Source organism: Siphateles boraxobius, unplaced genomic scaffold, assembly GCF_051911475.1.
Source record: "Siphateles boraxobius isolate OS27281-9 unplaced genomic scaffold, OSU_SipBor_1 35, whole genome shotgun sequence".
In the NCBI taxonomy this organism is placed as follows: domain Eukaryota; kingdom Metazoa; phylum Chordata; class Actinopteri; order Cypriniformes; family Leuciscidae; genus Siphateles; species Siphateles boraxobius.
The window spans coordinates 936,020-962,500 of NW_027508975.1; the positions used below are offsets into that span (position 1 = coordinate 936,020).

General features: G+C 39.7%; 1 protein-coding gene across 6 annotated transcripts in view; it reads left to right on the forward strand.

The window, feature by feature from the left end:
- The first annotated feature begins 87 nt into the window (after positions 1-87).
- Positions 88-26,481, forward strand: part of nup153 (nucleoporin 153) — a 30,263-nt gene continuing 3,869 nt past the window's right edge. The window contains exons 1-21 of one of the 6 annotated variants that reach the window (XM_077195752.1): positions 104-223; positions 3,876-4,089; positions 5,911-6,195; positions 6,329-6,462; positions 7,399-7,527; positions 7,637-7,753; positions 8,773-8,817; positions 8,917-8,970; positions 9,773-9,913; positions 10,596-10,648; positions 14,746-14,866; positions 14,950-15,099; positions 15,899-15,997; positions 16,272-16,353; positions 16,433-16,531; positions 16,612-17,169; positions 17,397-17,573; positions 19,639-19,836; positions 19,941-20,843; positions 21,850-22,191; positions 25,169-25,432. In XM_077195752.1, the coding sequence (XP_077051867.1) occupies positions 146-223; positions 3,876-4,089; positions 5,911-6,195; positions 6,329-6,462; positions 7,399-7,527; positions 7,637-7,753; positions 8,773-8,817; positions 8,917-8,970; positions 9,773-9,913; positions 10,596-10,648; positions 14,746-14,866; positions 14,950-15,099; positions 15,899-15,997; positions 16,272-16,353; positions 16,433-16,531; positions 16,612-17,169; positions 17,397-17,573; positions 19,639-19,836; positions 19,941-20,843; positions 21,850-22,191; positions 25,169-25,432 (4,243 nt within the window). In that variant the 5' untranslated portion in view covers positions 104-145. Of the gene's footprint in view, positions 224-3,875; positions 4,090-5,910; positions 6,196-6,328; positions 6,463-7,398; positions 7,528-7,636; positions 7,754-8,772; positions 8,818-8,916; positions 8,971-9,772; positions 9,914-10,595; positions 10,649-14,745; positions 14,867-14,949; positions 15,100-15,898; positions 15,998-16,271; positions 16,354-16,432; positions 16,532-16,611; positions 17,170-17,396; positions 17,574-19,638; positions 19,837-19,940; positions 20,844-21,849; positions 22,192-25,168; positions 25,433-26,481 lie in introns of all 6 variants that reach the window. The other 5 variants (XM_077195753.1, XM_077195755.1, XM_077195754.1 and 2 more) reach the window with 5 other exon arrangements.

The following is a 26,481-nucleotide window of genomic DNA, read 5'->3' on the forward strand; positions in this document are numbered from 1 at the left end:
TACAAACTGACGTCAATATCAAACGCATTTTCTGTATATCCGAACTACATTTCCCATAAACCCCAGCGCCGAAGTGGCTGATGGTATATTGGAGAGCTGCGCTGTGACAGCGGAGCGCTACTGAGCAGACTCAATCTAGTTAGCCATGGCGGCGACAGGAGGAGGGAAAATCAGATCAAGAAGATATCACATCGCTTCAAAACCGTATGCCAAAGGCAAACAGGTAAATAAAACGAAGCCATAGTCGCAATGACAAGGATTTTAGCAGATGTTAGCTTAAGCCGGACCGGTGGTTTGGCGGCGGGTTTTGGTTTTTGTACACAGGAGGCATTTTGAGGCCTGTTTCAGGCCTTTTCACGTTCCTTCAGCAAACGGTCTTAACGCTGTCGCCGCAAACCCGTTAATTAATTTGACTTAATACCAACCAATTCGGCGTGGAAAATACTCAAAAATGTGGCGTTAGAGAGGCGAAATTTGAATGTAATTCACTAATTTCAAACAACCGCGTGAACGTGTTTCAAACACAACACGTTAGCCGTTAGCGGCTGCTCGCACCGGCGTCAAACAGGAGTGCGTACATTTGAACAAATCCTAAGAGCATTTAAACAGCATTTTTATTATGGCTACTAAATACATAGTTCTTTATACACTGACGCTTATGTCTCCATTTAACGTTATAACGTTATGTGCCTAACACATGAGGTTAACTTTGGCTTCAGAGCACTTTTGTCCGTTTTCTTTAACGTTACTTCTATTTCATGTCTAAGTCAAGAGATGAATTTGATATGATTAGCGATTCTGATACGTGTTTGTGTAAATGTGGAAAGCACCGGTTGATGTTAATGTAACGTTAACTGTTACTGGATTTGTCATCATGAGGAAAGGCGGGATGAATGTGCGTGTCGTGACGTGTTTTCAGAGGGATCTGAACCTCATATACACTGGAAACCCTTAAAGGGAAAGTTGAACCAAAAATGACCCATGCTTAACACGCACTCAAGCCATCCTAGCTAGGTGTATATGACTTTCTTATTTCAGCCAAACAACAATTGGAGTTATATTAATAAATATCCTGGCTCCTTCAAGCTTTATAATGGGAGTGAATGGTACCTGAGATTTTGAAGCTCAAAAAAAAGCCCGTCCATCATGAAAGTAATCCATACGGCTACAGGAGGTTAATGAAGCAAAGTGATGCGTCTTTGTAGGAAAAATATCTATGTTATCACTTTAGAAACCATAATCACCGGTAAAGTCCGAATGCAAAAGTGACCTCTGACTCGACACATGACGTATTGATGAACACGAAAGCGCAGGGGATCCAGCAAAAATACCGGTCATGAATTAGAAGTCTAAAATGAGAACTTTTAAAGATAAATGTCGGAGGAGTTTGAATTTCTACTCTCACCTGAGCTTACGCTACTCCTGAGTCATGCGTCGGGTCAGAGGTCACTCTTCCACCCGAACTAGACTCGTGTACGGCCGTTACTGGAAGCCAGTGATTATAGTTTATAAAGTTATAAATATGGATATTTTTCTTACAAAAACGCACGGCTTTGCTTCAGATGGTCTTTATTAACCCCATGAAGCCGTATGGATTCCTGTTATGATGGATAGATGCGCTGCTTTGGGCTTTAAAATCTCAGGTACCATTCACTCCCATTATAAAGCTGGGAAGGGCCAGAATATTTTTAATACAACTCCGATTGCGTTTTGTTGAAGTCATATGGCACCTAGGATGGCTTGAGGGTGAGTAAATTATGGGATAATTAGAATTTTTGGGTGAACTACCCTTTAAACAAGGAAATGCATGCACAATATTTTCTGTTCACACATTGTGCATTACACCTTGTTTCTCTGCTTGTTAACTTTCCATAAACTGCACAAGATATAGTTTCATAGAATCCAATAAGATAGTGACTTCTTTTTCCCTCCACAAATTTACGCTAAAATGTATAAGGGAAAGGGCAAAACATTATATTTCAAATAATAATCATTGATAATAATAATCATAAATGTTTCTTGAGCATTAAATCATCATATTAAAATGATTTCTGAAGGATCATGTGACACTGAAGACTGGAGTAATGATGCTGAAAATTCAGCTTTGATCACAGGAATAAATTACACTTTACTGTATATTCACATAGAAAACAGCTGATTTACATTGAAATAATATTTCACAATATTACTGGGTTTGTTTTGTATTTTTAAATCAAATAAATGCAGCCTTGGTGAGCAGAAGATACCTTTTTTAAAAACATGAAAAATGTTACCGACCCCAAACTTTTGAGCATCAGTGTATATATTTATATATATTTTTTAATTTGAATCTTCCATGTTGCTTCTCACTTTATATATGGTGATAAAACTGCATGTATAATAATGATTAAAACAATGCAGTTTAACCTAGTTTAAGTATCACATGCTGCAGGACAACTTTCCCAAAGCATGTCATGTCAGCTTGCAGGCATGTTTACTAGATTAGAATTTTATTTTATTTAATTTTTTACAAATTTTGGCAGTATTGATTGGATTGCACTGCACTGTGTGCACACTGTTGGCAGGAAGTGACTCGTGTTGCAATGCGTGAGGCCCCATCCATGTGCATTAGCTGGTTTCATATTCACGGTCATGCTGTTTACCCTTTCTTATGTAGTCTTCATGATCGCAGAGTGAGGCTGCAAGATGAATTACACTCTTGCTCAAGCCTATAGTTAAATCAAAAGATGCTATAAGCATTAAAGGCCTTTCATTTTGATTGCGCAATCTCTCCCGGCTCTTCTGCTGAGGCTAAATGGACTATTTAGCTTCCCCACCTGCCTGTGGGTCACATGCTTACAGCGTTCAGCCAAAGATCCAGTCTGTGGTGTTGCTGTGTCTAAACCCTGGAGCTCTGTTAGAGAACAATAAGTGCTTGCACAGTGATTTGGTCCCCAGGGCCCCTTTTAGGCAACTGGCTCTCAAATCCAGGCATTCTCTAGCCTTAGGGGCCACTCTGCTTTTCCAGGGTGAACAATGAAAGGAACATGTCCTGTTTACTTATGAATCAAAATTAAGCATATTTTTGTGCGACTTGTCTACATGCTTAGTTGTAGATAAGTTGAAGGCAATGTGATTGTGAACTTTTTTTTTTACTTTCGAGGTTTAAGAGCTTAAGCAGTTCCGACTGCTCGATGCTAGTCTAAATCCAAAAGGTTTAGGATTACAAATAAGGGTAAATGAGTTACCTTTTGATTTATCATTGTAATGTCACCTGTTTGGAAGAAGCCACATAACTTGACCGTATTCATGTCCTTTAGTCCAAACTGTGCATTGCTACTTAAATGTAATGAAATGAATCTTGCAATTGAACTGATTAGGGATGCATCAATATGAACATTTTGGCAGATACCGAAAATTATATTTGAAAGCTGATAACCAATATATTGGCCGATAAATCTAAATCCAAATTTTATATAATTTGAGAGCTTGATTACAAAAACGGGTCTCCCCATTAAAAAATCATGTCCCAACCACACAATGTTCTCATAATTTTATTTAGCCGATATGACAAATTTTGAGCTGTACATGTTGCACTTCCTTGTTTAAGTGATTCCAATCATATTTTAGTTCCTAACCATCATGGTGGACGTGCACATCTGAAGCGTCTCAGCTGCAGGAAATAATCCATTATTTATCAGCTTTAATAAAACGGCCAATTTTTCTTATCGGGCCGATAACATAAAAATCAGCCGATACCGATATATCGTGCATCTCTAATACTGATGCTTTGAGGCCCCTGTCAGATCTGCATTATTCATTAATTTCAAGGTATTGCTCTCATGCATTGCATTTGTGGCTGCTGGATATGCTAATTGTGTCTTTGGCCCCTGCAGCAGCCTGGCCTGATCACCCGAGTGACGGATACAGTGAAGAGCATAGTCCCCTCCTGGCTGCAGAAATACTTCAAAAATGGAGATGTTGCAGATGGTGATGGCGCTGCTGTCGGGATTGAGCGGAACAACGTGGCTCCTTCACCCAATGGCAACGACGAAGCCGTCCCACTCCCTGATGGACGAGACTCTCCAGAGCCGAGCACAAGCAACACAGGTATGATGAATAGACGATATCCAGCAGATGCACAGGTGCATTTCCAAAACCTAGTGAACTGTCTTTACACAAAATAGAGCTGCATGGTTAATTTTTAGAAGTTTGCAATGTCCATTCAGACACCCACGTGATCTTATTCCTAAAAGATACAGATTCGGCTGTGTATTAAACCTTTGACTGGTATGATTGATCACAAGGAACATTCAGGTATGCGTTGGTGCTGCCGCTGACCCAGAGAGAGCAGTTGTCATCTATAGATGTCTTTTCAACCTAGGGGTGTGCCATATCATACCGTCCACGATAATACCGGTATACATTTTTACATGATAAAAAAGTGTCATATCGCGATATCAATGATATAGCGACGGAATGACGTATGGCGCATTTTCGTTCCCTAGCACGCACAACAACACCTGTCTGAGCGCGAGAGCAGCCTGTCAGCCTCCGATGACGATTTAGCAATTTCACAAACAGCTTGAGTGTTCAGCGGGGCTGCCGACGTGTGTCTTCTCTCGCGCGCGTTTAGGAGTCGGGACATGACTGAATGGTCTCTTGCACAATCGGGCCATCAGTGCATCGTAACTAAAGTTTATAATTTTCAAGTCTTCTTAATTATTATCAGTTTAAACATTCAAGCGATTTTAAACTATCCAGTAAGCTACTCGCGCACTCTCTGAGAGAGCTGCACTGCGTGCATACATAGAGTACAGCTCGCGAGAAACTAAAGTAATTTTTCGCGGATTATATCGCTTTAATGGGGGGAAAACACAAAATTGTGTAAAACTTCCGGTCTTGGTAAGTATACTCATAAACACAGTCGGTTATGTACATAACGCATGTGATAGTGTGACAGACAGTATAATGAAAACAGCAATCGATCCGTACACTAGCTGTAAAAGTGACAGCAGCCATAGGCTATGCGTCTGTCATTAATGTTGTCGTCAAAACAACAAAAGATAGCTTTAATTGTAATGAATGAGAATTATTAGCCTATGTATTTAATTTAATCAGGAAACAGAACTAAAAGACTAGTGTTATTTTACATTTGATTACTTTATTATGTTTCTGTAGTATTTCTGAATTTAACATTTAATTCCAAGATTGAAATCAAGCTTCCTTGTGTTGTGTAAACTCTTAACAACAAAATTACCACATTGTAAAAACGCAATGAGTGAGCAAACATTTAGGCGAGATAAACATAAGAAAATGTTCAACAACAACAAAAATGTTTATATCGTCATAAATATCATTATCGCAAATATTCTTGAAATATCGTGATAGAATTTTGAGGCTATATCGCCCACCCCTATTTCAAACACATATCAAGTTATAATAATTCAAATTATCACAGGAGTATTGGGGTAAATATTTATGGTTTAAACGGAAACACTGATGTCTATGGTAGCAATCAAAGTAAATCACCTTTTGAAAGTAACTTGACGCTTCAAATAAAGAGGGTTTCAATTACATTATTACACCAGTAGGCAGCGATATGTAACTTAAATGTATTAATCATTGAATCATTCATTTAGATTTGTTCAGAAATGCTGATTAATCCAATAATGAAACAAATAAAGTCTTTATGAGTGTGTAATTGCATAAATCATTCAACCCGATTTAAAAAAAATCCAATTAACATTTTGTCAGAACCGCTAGTAAACTACATGTTTTGTTTAGTTGTCTATTCGTAATCATGATAGTTTTGTGATCTCTATTTTAAACAAAAATAGTGATTTTTCAGTTCATCCAGAATCGTGCAGCTCTAATACACAGCTACCTTAAGGCAGTGTCCTTGTCTTGAAATGCTGAATTCATTTTCAGAACCATCTACAAGCAGAGCATCGCTGAACTTCCAGGAGGCTCTTTCCAGACCCCCGCTCAATCGGACCCACCTGCACTTCCCCTCCCTGGACACCTCTCCGGCATTAGGTGGAGCAAGTGCTCTCTTCTCTCAACCCTCCACATCTACTGCACCCTATTCAGGGAGCCCTTTCGCTGTAACCTCCAACTTCTCCCTGGTAAAAGAGATTAAGGACTCCAGCTCTCAGCATGAGGATGACAACATCTCGACTACCAGCGGCTTTTCATCACGTGCATCTGATAAAGGTGAGGCGACGTTTCTGAGCCGAATCTAATAGATAAGTGCTGCCAGACATTTGAGTTGTTCAGAAAGAAATACTCATTGGAGTTTTAGACTAGGTGTAGATAGAACTAAGAGCAGGGCTTAATCTTGTTACAGATGTGCCCACGTCAAAGACTGTGCCGCTCCTCTGGTCCCCAGAGTCTGAACGCACCCACTCTGGATCGCAGCCAGCCCATTCTGGGCTCAAGAGACCAGCCTTCAACCTGTCAGTCTTTGGCACTTCCTCATCAGTAAGTACTTCATATTCTTCTGAGAACTTAAAGGTACTGTACCTCATTTCTTTTTTTTCTTCTATTTGGGCAAAATGGTTTAAACCCCAAATAATATATTTTAAAAGCTATCATCTGTGAAAAAAACAGGCTTTATGATGCCATCTATTGTTTATTATAGAGGATTGTAATAGATGAGAAGCTCGTTCCAGGCCAATAATATGCTCAGGAAAAAGGGCGTTGCGCATATTGAACTCGGGGACAAAAATTATAAAATGAGCGAGTACATCATGAATCCGTTTTTTTTGTCTTATCCTGAATCACTACGGTCCACCTATAATAAGTGTTTATATTCTGACTGTTTTAGACATCGCTGTGGAGTAGCCCAGTACCTGTGTGACTCGTCATAGACATAAACAGAGAGAAGTAGCTCCGGCTTGCAGTTCGGTTTATTAACAGCTAGAGCGCCAAAAGTTAAGGACTGCAGCTTTAAGTCAAGATTAAAGGGTTAGTTCACCCTAAAATTAAAATTGAAGTCATCATTTACAGGGCATCATCCCGTATGCCCTGCTTTCTTTTTCAGAACCCAACATGAGAATCTCTTTGATGGACATCTCTCCAATATACTGTTACACAACTTGCGTTATCTTTCTAGCTAGTTAGGTGCCGAGACTGACTGTTTAACTGAATACTTGCCAAGATGGGCATTACACTTTTAAAGTGATAACATCACAGAATAGTCTGATGCTACATGTTGTATATTCCAAGTGTTCTGGGTAGGGTTTTGGTTAAAAAAAATTGTATGTAGTAGTTAACGAAAATCCTGACGTTGTTCTTCTGTACACGACTGTTGAGCAGTCAGTGTTCTTTTAATGTCCAAGTTGTCTTGCCACATGTCTAATGACTACACTCCTTACTGGATAGAGATGTTGATTATGCATATTTATTCTCTTATAGTCAGTGTTGAACAGTTCAGTGCTGAACTCCAGTCAGTTGGGGGATTCGCCCTTCTACCCAGGGAAGACCACATATGGAGGAGCTGCTGCGATGAGAACAGCTCGTTCTCGCCCGGCTACTCCTTACCAGGTCTGAACAATAATGCTGCAATACTATTATTAAATGTGAAGTTGTGTTTGAGATTGCTGCTTGTTTCATTCCTTTTTGACTGACCCTATTCTGTTCTTTGGTTCCGCAGCCTCCCGTTAGGAGGCAGATTAAGGCAAAGCCGGCTGGAGCTCAACCCTGCGGAGTGACCAGCGCCACAGCGAGACGCATCTTACAGTCTTTAGAGCGCATGTCCAGTCCTCTTGCTGTGAGTTTGTTGTCTGTACTCTGGTGTCTAGAATCTAAAATCAATTAATAGGGGTGTAGCGATACCCTTATGTCACGATTCGATACATATCACGATACTAAACTCACGATAAAATATTATTGCGATACTCCAAGACATATGGAAAAAGGTTAACAAAAAATGTACTGTTGATTTAAATGGTAAATTTGGTATTACATTATTGGTATAAATGAATAGGCTTGGACTTGGTGTTGATAACACAATGCACAGGACAATAGTGACGCCAGAATAAAAATATTTATGATTCTGAAGCTGAAAATAGATAATTATTTTAGACGAATATGCTTGCACTCTGTCACTGGCTAGATATATTTAAAATAATGTAGGCCACTTTTTACTGGTAACATCAGACATTTTGCATTATCAGAACCCACAAATATTGACCCGTTGCATTATTATACATTATATTCAACATTTATATATAGAAGTTTAATGTAGTACTGACACAAACTCTGAAAACTTAAATTTTTTTCTTACAGAGTAATTTTTATTTTGGGTGAACTATCCACGATACATTTTGTTGCATTTTTGTATGTGATCTATTGTTATACCCCTATCAATTAAACATTTTATTGTCACTGTTCAGCCTAGGGGTTGGTGATAAACTGATGATAAAATTTGTCAACCTGTAGAGATTTTTGATTTTCTCTATCGCGGTTATCTGCCGTCATGAAAGCTTGTCATTTCAATGCGTTTTTAAGCCTTGCCAAGTTATTTTAAACTGTTCAAGCTTAATAAGCAGCGAAAGACAACTAATTTCGGTATATGCGGCAGTTTGAGACGCAAATACCTGAAACGTGGAAGTTGTGTCATTATCGTGAAATAAAATGACTTGCACTGTGATATAAGATTCTGGTCATTGCCCACCCCTAAATTGACCAACTTTTCAGTCATCAGTTATTAAACATGGTACCATTAGATTTGGGAAAAGCAGTAAAAGTAATCATTTCATAAAAATAACATTTTTGTCAACTTTGCAGGATGCAAAAAGAATTCCGTCTACGTTTTCATCACCTCTGTCAGCTGTAAGTACCATAACATAGTAGTTTACGTTACAACTCTTTAAAATTCACTGAGTTTTCTGTCCATACAGTCTTCAGACATTACTTGTTTTATCTTTTCAGTCCTTGAATCACACAGACCTTGACATTTCAAATTACCAGGCAAAAAAGAAAAGGGTAAGTTGCATTAATAAACACACATTCTGCTGAGTGTCAGATAAAAGGAAAAAACAGACATCCATACATAGTTTTTATGCATGGGAGCAAATTATTACCGCATCTTATAAAATTGGCAACTCTCACTTTGCTTTTGCTGCTTGTCTTTAACTGTTAACAACTGTGGCAGCTGGCTACTAATCCCAAACAATGTGCCTATTCACCCGGCCCCAGAAACCTAAAGCCTGTAATAACCATTTGTGGCGGATGTCCATAGTCCAAAATATCCAGGGCTTTGAGTGTGTTTTGCTGTTAAAGTGAGCCCACTACACTTGATGGTCCATAGCAGAGGGCTTCATGCATTTACTGTCCATGACTTTGCAATGTTGAATGCTCAATCAGTAATTACAAATAGTAAGCCAACTAACTTTTTTATATCGCTCCGACAAATGGTTAGCCTTATATGTTTTGCTCAGTGCTATAGAGAGCTGTTGTATGCTGTATTTTAATATTCAACAATATTATTGATCTGCTTGGAATTGACCCCATTATATGAGCTAGACAATGACATCACTGTTTTCTCCAGAGCGGCTATATATATATGAATTGAACTGAATGAATTAATAACTGAATTAATAACGGTTTTACAACAAAAATGAACAATCACTGAACTTCCTTAAGATGGACTGATGCTATTTTCTAACAAACTTTGTTGCATTATTTTCCTGTTATCACTGTAAAGCTGCTTTGAAACAATCTGTATTGTAAAAAGTGCTATATAAATAAATGTGACTTGACTTTTTGTAATGTTTGGTCGACACAGCTGGAGCCGTCGGTCCCTCCTGTGCAGAAGCTGGTTGTTCCTGCAGCTGCTGCAGTGTCTGGTAACCGTTCGATGTCCTTCAGACCATCACTCACCCCAGGTGGAGGGAACAGAGGGCTGGACAAAAACAACAGGGAGACTGTGAGTGCAAGATTTCATGCAAAGATTTCAATATCTTCCTTTGTTGCAAAGATTTCAATATCTTCCTTTGTTTCACAGAGGGAAATGTTTTAATGTTTTTTTTTTATGAAAGAGATTGATACTTTTATTCACCAAGGATGCATTAAAATTGAAAGTAAAGATATTTTATATTACAGGAGATTTAGATTTCAAATAAATGTGGTTCTTTTTCTATACTGTTTTTTTTTTCTAGAACGTTCTAACATTCTAAAAAAATTCAAGAAAAACAGTTTTCTCAAAATTAAGCATCACAACAGTTTTCCACTGTGATGTGTTTCTTGAGCAGAAAAGCAGCATGTTAGAAAGTTTCTGAAGGATCATGGGACTGAATTTTCATCATTACTTCAGTCTTCAGTTTTAACATCACGGGAATAAATTACATTTTAAAATATGTTCAAATGTTAATTAAGTTTTTTTATGTTTATTTTATTTAATAATGTTTTATTTTACATTAACTACTATATTATGTACAAATATTATTGAATTACTATTTTTACTGTTTTGTTCAAATAAATGCAGCCTTGGGTGAGCATAAAGACACTTTCAAATGTGTACATAAGGCTGGAACTATCTTAAAAAAATGTGTACCTTCAAGCACTGTAATTAAGTGGATTATGTTTTTATTCTTTATTTCCTTTCTTAGCCGGTAAGACAATCCTCTCCAATTTCAGATCCCTCCCAGGCTCCATCTACCAGGTAAGAGCGGCTGGTTTATGCTAATTTTACATTACGTGTTTCACACTGAACACAGGCAGCGCAGAAGCTGTTTGTTAGCAGAGCACGAGCAGCACACGGCCTTTGTGTTTTCACACTGGCAGCATTTGTTGTGCGCAGCTTGTGCAAGTATCGTCCATTGTGTCACGGTATTGAGGCGTTCTTCTCTGACCATTGCTTGCCACATGCTTTGATTTATCATTGGTGGAATTCTCTGTGATTGTGACGGTGTTTCTCTTGCACACATACTATATAAAAATATTAGTGCTAGGCAACGATTAAATGCATCCAAAATAAGTTTGTGTTTACATATGTGTGTATAACTATTTTGTATATATAAATACACGCATGCATGTATACATTTAAGAAAAATGTTAATTTATATGGATAAGACAGTGAGCTAAGGCTGATTTGTACTTCTGCGTCGGACCTACGCCAGGGGTGCCCAATCCTGCTCCTGCCGATCGACTGTCCTACACAGTTCATCTCCAACCCTAATCAAACACACCTGCCTTTAATTTCAAGTGATCCTGAAGACCTTAATTGGTTGCTTCAGGTGTGTTTGATTAGGGTTGGAGATGAACTGTGCAGGGCAGTCGATCGGCAGGAGCAGGATTGGGCACGCCTGCTCTACGCTATAGACTACACATAGGTTTTCATTTAGGAGGCTTTCACACTGGCCGTTTAGTTCGGAACGGGGCACGGTTCGCATGAAAAATCGCTAATGTGAACGCTGTCTTGGGACCCGGGAGCGCACTAGGGTGTCGAACCCGAGACCACCTGGAGGAGGTGGTCTGAGTTCGGTTGCTCCCGAACTGTGCTGCGGTTCGTGTGTATGTGAAAGCAACACTGACTCGGGTACGCACTTGGTCAGGAAGTAAAGTATCCTGCGCATGCGTTTTTAGCCGATTATGATGTATTTAGTTAAATAAAACGCACGTAAGGAATGAAGATTTACCTTGGATACAAGCAAGAGTGAGTCTGCAGTGTATTTGCGCATAGTGCGTGCAATCAGGGCAACAAATTAATGGAAATCCACTGTCTCCTCAGAGTCCATTTGCAAGCAGCGGAAAGACTGCTTATGCGACGCACACACTCACAGTAACCCTGTGTTGTTTACCTAGCTATGCATAATAGCACCAAATTAATAAAAAACACAAAATATTGACCCGCGTCGTGTTTTCTATCATGCACCGTGCACGTTTGCAATGACGTAAGATGACCATAAACGCACCAGAGTTCGATAGAATCAAGTGTGAAACCAGACCAACGTTGTGGGGGGCGCCGGGAACAATCGCGCTCGGCCTCGGACCGCAGCAAACGAGCCCTGTGTAAAAGCCCTTTTATACTTCTGCATCGTTGACGCACAATTGCACATGCAGAGGGAGCATTTGAAACCCGAGGGAGGGGTTCTAGCAGACCAATCACAACGCTTGCGTCCGTGTAGACTTGACGCGTTGTTACATTTTTGGAGAGGTGTACGCCAAAGGGTGCGCGCCTTTAGGGATGCAACGATTACAGATTTTGTAAGTACGATTATTGTCTGAGAAATAATCACGATTTAACGATTATCACGATTATTATGCATCAATTAATTTCACAACACTACTAATGTATAATATCACATTAACACTCACCGCAGTGTTAATTTTGACAGCAAATTTTGATTTAGTCATAGTCTTTTGACTAAAATGCCATTTAGTTTTAGTCATATTTTAGTCATCTGAATTGTCTTAGTCTAGTTTTGGTCGATGAAACACAAGATTTTAGTCGACTAAATCTACTGTAGATTTAGTCGACTAAAATATAATGGGTTTGGGTAAATTGTAATGCATTAATTTAGAATTTCTCTAAAATTTCCAAACCCACATACTCCTGGAGAGAACATCAATTAATCCATTAATATGAATGATTTTTAAGTTTGAACATGCAATACAGACACAGATTTAACTACTGTGACTTAAAAAATATCTTAAAATTAAAACCACATTTGCTAAAGTAAAACACGGTCTTCTTTTCAATGAATGATATATGCATTCTTTATAACTACTTGCATACATCATTCTTTATTCTTTCAAGCAGACATATTAATTTGTATTAATATAATTAATCCTTATTAGAGCTATTAAAAAACAGTGAATGCTTTTCTCTTTTCTTTTGTTGCTTGATCAATATTAAGAACACAGACCGCATTAGGTTTATTATCCACTATCACTTTAAGACGTCGGATCATGTCCAATGACATGCGGATCCAATTGCACTGATGCACATCCGATACTCTCACAACTGTTTAAGACATAACCGACATAGTTTACATGAATACTCTCCAAAACGGACATTTAGACATAATGTTGTGTGTACACGAAAGAGAGCTCAATTCAGTACTCGCGCGCTGTAGGCTATAGGTGTCTATGTGCATGGCTGCACGCTTCGGGGCGGGTGTGTGCGTACAGAAAAACGTACCGAATAGAGCTCTTTTCTGCATCGTCACTCTTATTCAGATCGATTTGTCTGCTCTACTCATTCTCCCAGACGTTTACATTATTTAACGTTTTATGGGACCGCTGGGTAGATCAGCATGTTACAGTACAAATGTGCGCACTGCTGACTTAAGGCGTTTTTTTGGTGGAAATAGAGCGTCGCTGCTTAGTCCCTCTGCCATAGTGACTGATGAGCACGGCACTTTAAACTGGTGCACTGCTGGTGTAAATTTGTTTTCGTTTTGTGTTAGTGGCAAAATTTCCGTTCCGTGCAGAACACTCGGTGTAGCATAGTCTTTAGGATTAATTAACCGTGACGTTTTAAAGCGCGGTTAATTGTGAAATCCGATAATCGCTGCATCCCAAATCCGGTAATCGCTGCGTTATACACAGCCTACGACGTAGAAGTATAAATTGGGCTTTAGTGTATTACTTGCATATATACTCCATTAGGGGTGTCACGAGTCTCCAAATCCTCGATTCGATTACATTTTCGATTCTAAGGTCACGGTTAGATTCGATTCTCGATTTTTTTTTTTTTTAAAGCACAGGTTGCTGTTGCTCCTAAAAAGCTGACATCAGTTCATCGCAATCTCACACATCTCTGTTATTATCAGTGAAGCTGACTGCACAATGAATCTTTCATAATATATAGCCTACACTTTGTTTGTTGTAATTAGAGGATTTGCCAGCTTACAGAATTCAGCTCTGAACAAAAAGTCAATTTTGAGAGGTGAGTTCAAGAAATCAACACATATGTCTGTGATTGGCTAAATCGCTCAACGCTGCAAACATATTATAAATAGAAACTCTGGCCTCTAAATCGTTTCTATTTTGTTTTAGTTGTTCTTGTTGCTTTTCTGCAACAGATGAAAAAAATGTATTAGTTTTTGTGTTTTATTCATAGATATTTCTAGTTTGCGGGAGTCCCGCGAATCTTTTTATTCTCCCGCACACACAGAGTGAATGCACTACCGCCCGCGCTCGCACTCGGCCATCAAATCTAGTCCCGCGCCGCACTCTGTTGCGTTGGGAGTGCACTTCTATAGATCAAGAGCCCGGCCCGAGGATAGTGACGGGAAATATCGGCCAAGTTCGGGCTCGGGCATAGAATCCAAGTTAGAGGACTCACAACCTTTCAACACGTGTGTTTTTTTCCCGCGCCGTGATGAGTCGTTCATGAACGATCCGTTCATTGCCTCTGTCACGTGACAAATGAACAAAAGACTCGGAAGGTCAAGTAATTATTAATGTTCCCTGTAAATTACTTTTGACTGCATTATAATGATTTCTTAATTCAGAATATGATCAAGATTGCGTTGGATGTGTTCGGGGAATTTGCCTGTTAAAAGTATAACATTTAAAGCCCCTGAAATGACTAGAAAAAAGATTAGTTAATTTTGATGAACGAGATTGAACAATAGAGTCAGTAAAACGATCCGAACTTTCCATCACGGGCGCGACATGGGGGCGTTGCGGTATCGACGATTCCATTTTTTATTTCGATTTTTGAGTTTGCAAATTAATTTCCATCGATTTCGATTTAAAATCGAAATCGTGACACCCTTATACTCAATCCATCAATTCCTTTGTCTCCAGTACAAGCAGTATGTCCTACCCGTTGTCCAGCACCCCAGCACCCAGCAGCGCTGCTTCAGGAGGGGGCAAAATGAAGAGGGAAAGAGCTATTAGACCTTCATCCAAACGGCCTGACGATGAGGTCAGATATTCTGCTGGTTATATGCTTTGTTATACTATTTTTTTGTAATGATTTGATGCTCATGTAGACTGTTTTTCTTTCAGCTTGCTGAGGACCCAGACCTGCCGCCTGCTTCTCTTCCCAGCAATTTCACTTTGCCCACATTTAATTTCTCCTCTCCTCCCCCTACCTCCTCGTTCACCTCCGGCACAACACCACTTGCAACAGTCTCTGAGGAACAGTCAGCAAATAAGGTATTACTTCCCCTCTGACTAGGGCTGCACAATTAATCGCAATAAAACCGCAAGCGATTTGGCAAAGGCTGCGATTATTTTATGCGCAGCTTGTCGGCTGATCGGTAGTAAATGCTGCTCCATCTGAACACCAGAGGGTTTCTCACACACACACACACACTCCATCTGAACACCAGAGGGTGTCTCATACACAAACACACACACCAAATATGCCCCCACAGAAGTACAATAACGTGTATCATTCCAGGAAATCCCTATCGGACATCATACTATCTGTAGCTGAATAAACAGAAGGTTGAAACGTTTTGATTAAACATGACTAATAAACACAACTGCCTTATTCTGTGTAAGAAGCACATCATCTCACAGAAGGGTGATCTCAACTGTCGTTATGAAGTGAGTTTGGAGTAAAAGCATGTTATTAAATGTTTTGTCGGACAAGAGGCTCATAAAGCTTCTCATGTCTGGAAAGATGTTTGACGTGTGTTGCTTTTTCTAATGCACGTTATAAGTGACTCAAACTCAGTGCTTTCAGATGGAGCAGTGTTTACAGAGCCGTACATCACTGACAAGCTGCGCAAAAAAAATAATCGCAACATTTGTGATTTTAAAATCGTGATGAGCCAACTCGATTTAAGTGTGATTACTTGGAAATTGCGATTAATTGTGCAGCCCTACATCTGACCCCTCAGAATTGTGCCTTTTCTCTGACATAGTCTTGGCTCAGCAAACTGAATGGTGCTCATTGCTGTTATGTTGGACAAGTATCTGTAACCCTTTTCTTTTTTTTATAAAACAGGATCCAGTGGCACCATCCACACCACCATCTGTCCCATTCACATTCTCTTCACCTATTGTAAAGGCAACAGCAGCCAGTCCTCCAACTTTCTCTCCATCAGTAGGTTTCCTTTTATACTTTTACAAAATTCAGCAGCAAAAGTTACTCTAGAACAATTGTAAGTGCACAATAGTTGTTTTAAATTAAACATTTAGTGAAAAAAAATGTGGAGATCAAGAACAAATATAAGTGAATGCTAAATCTGTTAAAATGTTACACGTTGCTCTGTATTGTTGTAAAATACTTTCATGAAAAACAAATAAATATATTTATATATACTAAAAAATGAAATGCAAAAACAAGCATCTGTAACGATAATGATTCTTCCCTGCAGGCTGGATTCACCTTCAGTGCACCTACTTTGAAAACAGGCCCTTCTTACTCCAATGGGAAAATTGTCCCAACAGTGACACCAGGTAAGGCTTGTTTTGCGATGGTTATTATTTGAAGTCAGGTTATTGTGGTGTTGATGTTTCTTTCCTGCATGTTTCCCAGTCAAATCAGTGGCCAGTGAGGAAAAAGAGTTTGAAGGACCCTTCAAACCTGCAAAGGTCTTAAAACAGGGCAGTGTATTGGATATACTTAAGGGACCTGGTATGATATACTTTTAAGTAAAGGTTTTTAATGGCATGTTGCTATTTGAGTGTATTTATTTACCCCTTTCTCTTTTCCAGGCTTTGCATCCCCTTCTCAGAACTCTGCTGATAAACCTTCACAGTCTGCCTCATTATCATCTGCTACTTTTTCTGGTTTTGGTGACAAGTTTAGGCCACCCGCAGGTTCATGGAGCTGTGACTCTTGCCTATTGCAAAACAAGTCCTCGGACAAAAAGTGTGTTGCTTGTTTCGCACCACAACCCAACACAGACTCTGCCTCTAAATCGGACAGTAAAGCTCCTGCAAGCATTAGTTCTCTCTTTACTCCTCCAGCTGGTAGCTGGGAATGTGACACATGTTTGGTCAATAACAAACCGGAAGTAATTAAATGTGTAGCTTGTGACACGGCCAAACCCGGGACTGGAGTGAAATCCAGACTGACTCTACCGGTTCTTTCTGAGACCTCATCCACTCTCTCTACAACCACAACGACTGTCGCTTCATCTACAGCAACTGGACTGTTAGGATTTGGGGAAAAATTTAAGAAGCCAGAGGGGGCTTGGGATTGTGACGTGTGCATGGTTCGGAACAAGGCACAGGATGTCAAATGCGTATCCTGTCTGAGCTCTAAACCAGGTAAAGTTTAACTAAGATTTAAAACATTTTAATACCCAACAAAAAAAGAGAGACAGCCCCTTTAACACCTTTGAAATCTGGTAGAAAAGAGTTTCTCTTCAAATTTGTTCTGAAAAATAGGGTTGGGAATCGATACCCAACTCTACTGAAAAGCCTAGCTTTCAATATCCGCCTAATCAAACTGATATTTGCGTCCCTGATGTCTTGCTCTTCTTGGTGTTTTACAGGAGCTGTAGCCGCTGTGGTCTCGACTTCAGTCTCTGCTCCCGCAACCTCTGCTGCGTCTTTGTTAGGATTTGGGGACAAATTTAAGAAGCCGGAAGGGGCTTGGGATTGTGACGTGTGCATGGTTCGGAACAAGGCACAGGATCTCAAATGCGTATCCTGTCTGAGCTCTAAACCAGGTAAAGTTTTACTAAGATTTAAAACGTTTTAATACCCATCAAAAAAAGAGGAACAGCCCCTTTAACACGTTTTAAATCTGGTTTCTCTTCAAATTTGCTCCGAAAAATAGGGTTGGGAATCGAATACATGAGGTCAGGAATCGGATAATTGTTATTAAATAAAAATTGATTCCTCTTATCGATTCCTTTGTAAATATTTCAATATAACCAAAGAGTATAGAAGTACCAAGAGGCGAAGCTCCGTTGCAGTTTTGGTAACAATCGATAGATGGCGCTGCTGTCGCGCTGACGCCATTTTGGACTGAACCAACGGTTTTACCATTAGCACAACTGTACAGCATTATGTCTGGAAATAATTGGAAACAAAGAAAACAGTGTTCTGCCATCAACTGCAACAAACACCAGTGTACAACCAATCAACTAGCATTTCATAGATTCCCCAAAGATCCATAGAGGTAAAGTAGAAAAGGTTTTTATTAACGTTAAAGTGAGCAGCGTACGTACGTCTCCATACGTAAATAGCGGCATGGAGGTGTACAACAGTGAGTGCAGTGAAGTTGTGTGTGACAAGGAAAAGTGCAAAAACACTCGTTTACATGGCGAAACTATTCAATAATCAGAATCCATCATATATTACGGACCCAGAATCGACAACTCTCACAGCCCAAACAGAAGCGCTACAGAAAAGTCTTAAAGCTAAGTCATCTGTATATTAACTCTCTGTCTGTATCAAATGTAACGTGTTGTACAAAGTTTTTATCAGTCAAGATGACTTGAATTATAATAAAACTAAAGTATAAAACGTATAGAACAGCTAATATGCTTCCCATTGCCATTATATTTGTAGTAAATGTGTGCACTTTACTTGCACGTTTTACTTGTTGTGTAAGTTAATGCAGCCAGAAATGATGTGATCTACTTACCATCACCAATTTTATTACTGTTCATTTTGTGATGATGTTCTAATGTGTTGTCCCTTTCACCTGCTCACTGTTCATTGTGTTTTGGCTTTTTCAATGAATTTGTTAATCGTTTCCTGAGGAACATGGGCTGTTGTTACTGGTGTTGTAAAATTGTGCTGTGTATGAAAACGGGAGTTATCCCCAAAAGTTATTGGGTAAATAGCCTATTTGTCAGCTTCATGTTCTATGACGAAATTGTTTAAGTATAAATCGATCCATATGCCTTATTTTGTTGTACATTATTCAACATGCCATTTTGGTTTAGGCTATAAAGATATAAAAAAACTAGAAACTACTATTTAGTTCCCTTAACCGATTTTGAATTGGAACCGGTATCGTTCAATTCTATGACAGCTGTGTTGCGTTCAGTCCAAAATGGCGGAACTTCAGCTCTGCGCATGCGCGTGTTTGTTGCAATGGAACGTTCTATTGAGTTTCGCCTCTTGGTACTTCTATACTCTTTGATATAACTTTAAACCATTCAAGCGTGAGACAACTAGCGCTGTTTTTAGTGCTGCGTGCGTAACAGTATATTGGATCCGTGCAGCTCTTAAAGTGACAGCAGCCTAATATTCCTGATGCCGTCTCTATAATAACACAAATCAAACAACAAAAGAGAAAATTCACTCGTTCTTGAATAAATAACTTTTGTAACTATATTTGTAATGTATATTTTATTTGTAATATTCAGTGTTATTTTATATTTGATTACAGTTTCTGTTCCTAAATGCCTGAAAATCTTAAACCACGGTTTATTTCAACAATCGTATCTTTATTCAAAAAGTATTTACTTTTTTTCTTTAATAATGCTTGAAATTTATCTTAGTTAGGCTAGTTGTTTTTCTTTGGTGTTTTTAAACCACAGGCAAATGTTCCTTGTGTAAGTGCCTGTTGATTTTTGTTCATGATCTTCAGCTACAATTAAATGTTTTGCTATAAGACTAAATGTGAATATCTACCCCCCCACCCCTTTTCTTATTGAAATCGTAATTCCGAATTAAAATTCAAATGATACCCAACCTTACTGAAAAGCCTACCTTTCAATATCCGCCTACTCAAATTGATATTTGCGTCCCTAATGTCTTACTCTTGGTGTTTTACAGGAGCTGTAACCGCTGTGGCCTCGACTCCAGTCTCTGCTCCCGCAACCTCTCCTGCGTCTTTGTTAGGATTCGGGGACAAGTTCAAGAAACCTGAGGGGAGCTGGGAGTGTGACGTGTGCTGTGTTCAAAATAAGGCAGTGGACCAGCAGTGTGTGGCCTGCCAGTCAGCAAAACCTGGAGCTAAAATAGAGTCCAAAGGTAGAGTGCCTTGCAATCATATTTCCAGAAGTCAGATTTTGTGAAGGAGCTGCTTACCGTTTTGTAGAAGCAGACTAATGACCAGAATTCTTGCTTTTTTTCAGGTTTTAGTTCCTCTTTTGGCATTCAGTCAAACAGTACAGACTCAAGTACATCTGGTTTTAAGTTTGGTACCGGTTCTACGGACTCGACCTCTGCTGGGTTAAAGTTTGGAGGCTCTTTCGCAGATTCTTCCACCGCGGTAGGATTTAAATTTGGAATCGGGACTTCCGACTCAACCTCAAAATCAGAGGGCTTCAAATTTGGAGGTTCGTTCTCGGATGCAGGTTCTGGTGGTGTCAAATTTGGTAGTGCCTCGTCAGAATCCACAGCGACAAAAGAGAGTTTAACAAGGGCCTTTAATTTTAGTGGATCCATGGATGATGACGTCATCGAAAAAAAGACTAAACCTCAGGATTCTAGTACGGGATTTAAATTTGGTGGTGGAAATGGAATCACTTTCAGCTCTCAAGCTTCTGGTTCTGAAAACTCTGCTTTTTTATTTGGAGCTAAACCCAGTGAGAAAGAAAGCTCAAATTCATCCTTTAGTTTCTCTGCTCCCCAATCCAAGGCTGAGAAAGATGCTCCTGCTTTCTCAGAAACCGCTTCAACCACCACAACGTCGACAACAACAGCAGCAGCGAACGCCATCCCTGTTTTTGGCAAGTCTTCAGTAGCTGAATCTTCTGCCTCGAAGTTTGTGGAACAAGCAACGAAAGAGCAAACATTGGTTACGCCTAACTTCACCTTTGGAAAACCAGGAGAGAAAAAGGACACACCTGCTTCCTCAAATGCGTTCTTGTTCGGTGCTTCCAAGGAAGCTGAGAAGCCAACGGCAAACTTAGGCTTCTCTTTCAGCGAGCCAGACCCTCCAAAAGATTTCCCCAAGCCTACGCTTACGTTTGGGAAAAATGCAGAGTCAACAGAACCCCCAAAGCCGTCATTTGGTTTTGGACCGAGTATAACAGGTAAGTGAAACCGTATGGTCTTTTGATGCTCTCTTAAAGCTATAGAGCGCTTCAGTGATGACGTATTTTTGTAGTGAATTCGCACTACCCTGGTTCTCTCAACAAAACCCCATTGAGATTTTTCCATTGGCTTTTGGTTTATTGCAGAAAATAAGTTCTGTGACTGACAGAACTTTTTGTTCACCTTAAACTAGGGATGCACCGATATGAAAATTTCGGCCAATAACCGATAATTCTTTATATTCGAAAGCCGATAACCAATATATTGGCAGATAAATCTAAACCCAAATTTATATTTTTTTTTTTGAGAGCCTGATTACAAAAATGTCTCACCATTAAAAGCCATGTCCCAAGCACAATTATAATGTTCTCATTATGATTTTATGTAGCCGCTATCCTTTTCAAAGTGATTCCAGTCATATTTCAAGCAATTCAAAACCATGGTGTTGAACAGTGCGTACCTTAGCCCCTTACCAGTCGCCCCCCTTTTGGCAATCGAGTGCAAAATCACATACCCATAATAAAATGGTTGTTGCCAAGGAGTCCTTCTGACTACACACAAAACCAAGGTATCATTTAAAAGCTAACACTTGACAGTTTACTGTGAAATACTCAGAAGTGCTCTAGCAATTACTAATAGAGAGATAAAGCAGCTCAAAAACAATGCACAATTTTTTTTAATGTAAAATTCGGGATCACCAGTGATCCCTGCGGCTCAAGGGGTTAAGGAATATGGCCCATATATTAAAGCTGATTAATAATGGATTAAGTTTTCTTATCAGGCCGATAATATATAAAAAAATTACATATCATCTGATACCGATATGGTGGCAGATATATCGTGCATCCCTACAAAACAACCATTGACTTTGAAACGATTGAAACCGAAGTGCTAAAATGCTACTCTTTTCTTTTTTTCGGCCTACAAAAATACATCATCCCTGCAGCACACCATACCATATTCTTGTAGTACCACAATTTGACTCTCCAACTATGTGCTTTCCAGACACTTCTGCTCCAACGCCCAATTTTGGCTTCATGGCCAACTCCTCTAGCACCCCAGCTTCATCCAGCTCCACCCCCAGCCTTTTCATCACTCCCACTACCTCTTCCCTGGCTCCCACCCCTGCTCCCTCAAGCACCTTTGTATTCGGCCAGACCTCCTCCTCTGAACTTACCATGGCAAAGACTTTCGTGTTCGGACAGCAGGACAGCCAGACACCGGCACCTGCGGCTCCTTCTGCTGCACCTGCACCAGCACAACCTTTCCAATTTGGCTCGGGCTCAAACTCATCTGGCCCTTCTTTCAATTTTGGTGCTGTTGCATCCTCCACCCCAGCCTCTGCCGGTTAGTTTCCCTCCTAAAATCCCACAGTGTGCTGCTTAGGGCTGTCGCGATAACCACAATATTGTAATACCAAGATACTGACAAGCCAACCTGCTTGGACAAGGAATGCAAGCAACTGCGATATTTGTGTGTTTTCTTTTGTCTTAAGGTTACCCCTTCATGTTTTGCACTTCATGAAGGTGTATTGATTTGTAAAATAAGTTACAAATGATAATAAGACGTGTTTATCATGGTGATTTACACTCAACAAGGCTAAACCGGTAAGTTTGCTTCCAAAAATCCCACATTGTGCTTCTTAGGGCTGTCGCGATAACCTTAATATTGTAAAACCACAAAGGAATGCACGCAACCGTGATATTTGCGTGTTTTTTTTTCTTAAGTCTACGTCCTTGTTTTGCACTTCGTGAAGGTGTATTGAATGTAGTGTTTTCAAAAGAGTTGATAGTGATGATACTAGGGGTGTCACGATTCTCCAAATCCTCGATTCGATTACATTTTCGATTCTAAGGTCGCGGTTCGATTCGATTCTCGATTTTGAAGCACAGGTTGCTGTTGCTCCTAAAAAGCTGACATCAGTTCATCGCAATCTCACACATCTCTGTTATTATCAATGAAGATGACTGCACAATGAATCTTTCATAATATATAGCCTACACTTTGTTTGTTATAATTAGAAGATTTGCCAGCTTACAGAATTCAGCTCTGAGGAGCTGATAGCGGTGAGGAGAGTCTATCTTAAATGCTTCTGATTGGCCATTTGCGTTCAAGAAATCAACACATATGTCTGTGATTGGCTATTGCGTTCAAGAAATCAACACATATGTCTGTGATTGGCTAAATCGCTCAACGCTGTTTTAAATAGAAACTCTGGCCTGTAAATCGTTTCTATTTTGTTTTAGTTGTTCTTGTTGCTTTTCTGCAACAGATAAATAAAAATGTATTAGTTTTTATGTTTTATTCATAGATATTTCTAGTTTGCGGGAGTCCCGCGAATCGTTTTATTCTCCCGCACACACAGAGTGAGTGCATTAATGCCCGCGCTCGCACTCGGCCATCAAATCTAGTCCCACGCCGCACTCTATTGCGTTGGGAGTGCACGTCTATAGATCAAGAACCCGGCCCGAGGATAGTGACGGGAAATATCGGTCAAGTTCGGGCTCGGGCATAAAATCCAAGTTAGAGGACTCACAGCCTTTCAACACGTGTGTTTTTTTCCCGCGCCGTGATGAGTCGTTCATGAACGATCCGTTCATTGCCTCTGTCACGCGACAAATGAACAAAAGACTCGGAAGGTCAAGTAATTATTAATGTTCCCTGTAAATGATTTTTGACTGCATTATAATGATTTCTTAATTCAGAATATGATCAAGATTGCGTAAATGGATGTGTTCGGGGAATTTGCCTGTTAAAAGTATAACATTTAAAGCTCCTGAAATGACTAGAAAAAAGATTAGTTAATTTTGATGAACGAGATTGAACAATAGAGTCAGTAAAACGATCCGAACTTTCCATCACGGGCGCGACATGGGGGCGTGGCAGCATCGACGATTCCATTTTTAATTTTGATTTTTGAGATTGTGAATTAATTTCGATCGATTTCGATTTAAAATCGAAATCGTGACACCCTTAGTTGATACCGAAATTTTGAAAATTTGACTCTTTGAGTGTAATCTTAAACCCCTCTTATTGGCCATTGTGCTCATTAGCTCATCGGTTATGTCTGTGATTGGCTACAATGATCAACGCTTCAAAAACATGTTTATATATATACATACACACACATCAATCTTCAGCGAGCGCTTGAGTACACCGATAAACACAGGAGCGTTTGAAAGCAGGCGTCTTATCAGCGGATCGGTCCTGCTTGTCCTTTCATGACGTCAGCGCTCGTCAATGCATTGAATCAATCAGCAATCAAATCTCGGAGGTGAAGCATCAGCTTCCGCGTTCATTGCTGGTCAGCTGAGCCTTGTAAAGTGGTGCGCAAATTTAAAATAATTAACACCTTGTTTCATTACATAAATCCTTGAGTGAATCAGCGTTTTTCGTTGAATGAACTGTTTAATAACTCTCAAAGACAGTCCCTTGCCGCATATTGTGGAGTAACAGTGTAACTGCGCTGAGTGACGAGCAATGCTGATACTGGTGAAATATAAGCAGAAAGCCTCTCGTCAAGTCAGATTCGAAGATCGGAACTAACTGTAATACATAGCCATTTTGACACAAGGTTCAGTTTTTTTAAATTGAGATTTATACATCATCCGAAAGCCGATCTGAGCTTATGTAGATAAGCTTTACATTGATGTATGGTTTGTCAGGATAGAACCATATTTGGCCGAGATACAACTATTTGAAAATCAGGAATCTGAGGGTGCAAAAAAATTTATACATTGAGAAAATTGCCAATTAAAGTTGTCTATTTGTGTTTGCGATTTTGCTGAATCCACTCAAATTATTTTTTTTAATATGTATTTACGGTAGGGAATTTACAAAATATCTTCATGCAGAAAAGAAAAATCGATCATTTTTGACCCGTACAATGTATTGTTGGTTATTGCCACAAATATACCTGTGCAACTTGTGACTGGTTTTGTGATCCAGGGTTACATATAACAATAGCCTAACAAGCTTAGGTTTCAGGTTTATGTTGTTATGTGGACCCTTATTTTGACATTGTTTACTTCACTTCCTTTACCGCTCTAAGTTTTGGTTTGTCCTCGTTTTCATGTCCTCGACAACGGTCAGCAGGCACGAAAACGAGGACATAAGTAACCAATGCAACCAAAACTAAACAGAGCATGAAAAGTAACACTTATAGAAATAGAAATATAGCGATAATGTTGCATATCACGACTCAAAATGACTGCAAGGGAAATTCCTTCACCGTGACAGCCCTAGTGCTTCTGCCCTTTGGTTGTCATCTTGTACAAATGTGTCATCTTGTACAAATGTGTCTAACATCTAGTTTCTCTTGCAGCTCCAGCTCCGTCTGCCAACCCTTCCCCATTTGTCTTTAGTTCTGCTGCTCCTTCATCTGGCTTTGGCACTGGACAGGCACCAATCTTCGGACAAAACGCGTCTCAACCCAATGCTCTTGCGTTCGGGTCACCCGCACCTTCATTCTCGGCCAGCGCTCCCCCGGCTACTGCATTCGGAGCAAAGTCCAATCCTGCCCCTGTATTTGGTCAGCAAGCCAATCCTACACCTACGTTTGGATCGACTGCTGCCTCCACGGGCCAAGGTCAGAGAAACATGTTAACATCAGAATCTCATTTAATTCTGAACCAGTATAGGGGTTTTCGCACCGGGCAACTAATGGTTTTCTTAGGAACGTTTTTGGTTTCATTCGAACCGGCAGTGAGGTATTATGAGGGCGCTGAGTTATGACTTCTCATCTTGTTCATTAGTTTACGATCCGTCTAACACTCCGGTCTAATACGTCATACATAGAAGGTAGACCGTATATGAAAAGATATTAGCGTATGCCGTGTGGTTGCTCTGAGCAGAAATGCATATTCATGTTTGGCTTGGTCCCCTCAAAGTTGCGTTGGATTTTCTCCTTATCTTAAAGGTTAAGAGGCCCATCTATCACTGTTTTTCATGTTCGCAGAGTTCATTTCTGGAGTAAATATACGGCTATAATCTGTGTTTACACCATAGACTGTAAAAGGAGTAATTCCTCCAAAAGGAGTTCCTAGAACTAAAATCGTTCCTAGATCCTGCGGTACGAACACACCCAAAATCCAATATTTAAACGAACTATGAAAAGGTTCCTACGGTGCGAAAACCCCTTATATCTAACTTTTGAGTAACTTGACCATCTAAGTACTACCAATGTCAGCTGTTATAACATTTCACATGCATTGCATGAGTTGAAGAAAGCAGCATCGGATATCATTTAAAAGTTAAATTTTTTGAGGGTGGAATTGACCTACATGCCTGTAACCTTGGCCTCGTTTACACTGCAGGTCTTGATGCCCAATTTCGTATTTGTTGCCTATATACGATTTTTTTTTTTTGACCGTCCGTTTACACGTTCTTTTAATTGTGACCACTTTCCGATTCATGTTTACACTTGACATACCATCTGAAACATCGCGCATGCTTAAAGGGTTTTTTGCACAGATGGACGAACGCGAAATATATTTGATGCTAGCTTTGCGATATATGCGAAGTTCGCCAAACATCAGCATGATTTTGAAGTGGACCAGGATGAAAAGGGCCATCATTGCAGCCTCCGCATGTGCTTCAGTTATTGTGTGCGAGTAGGCCTGTCGCGATAATCAATAA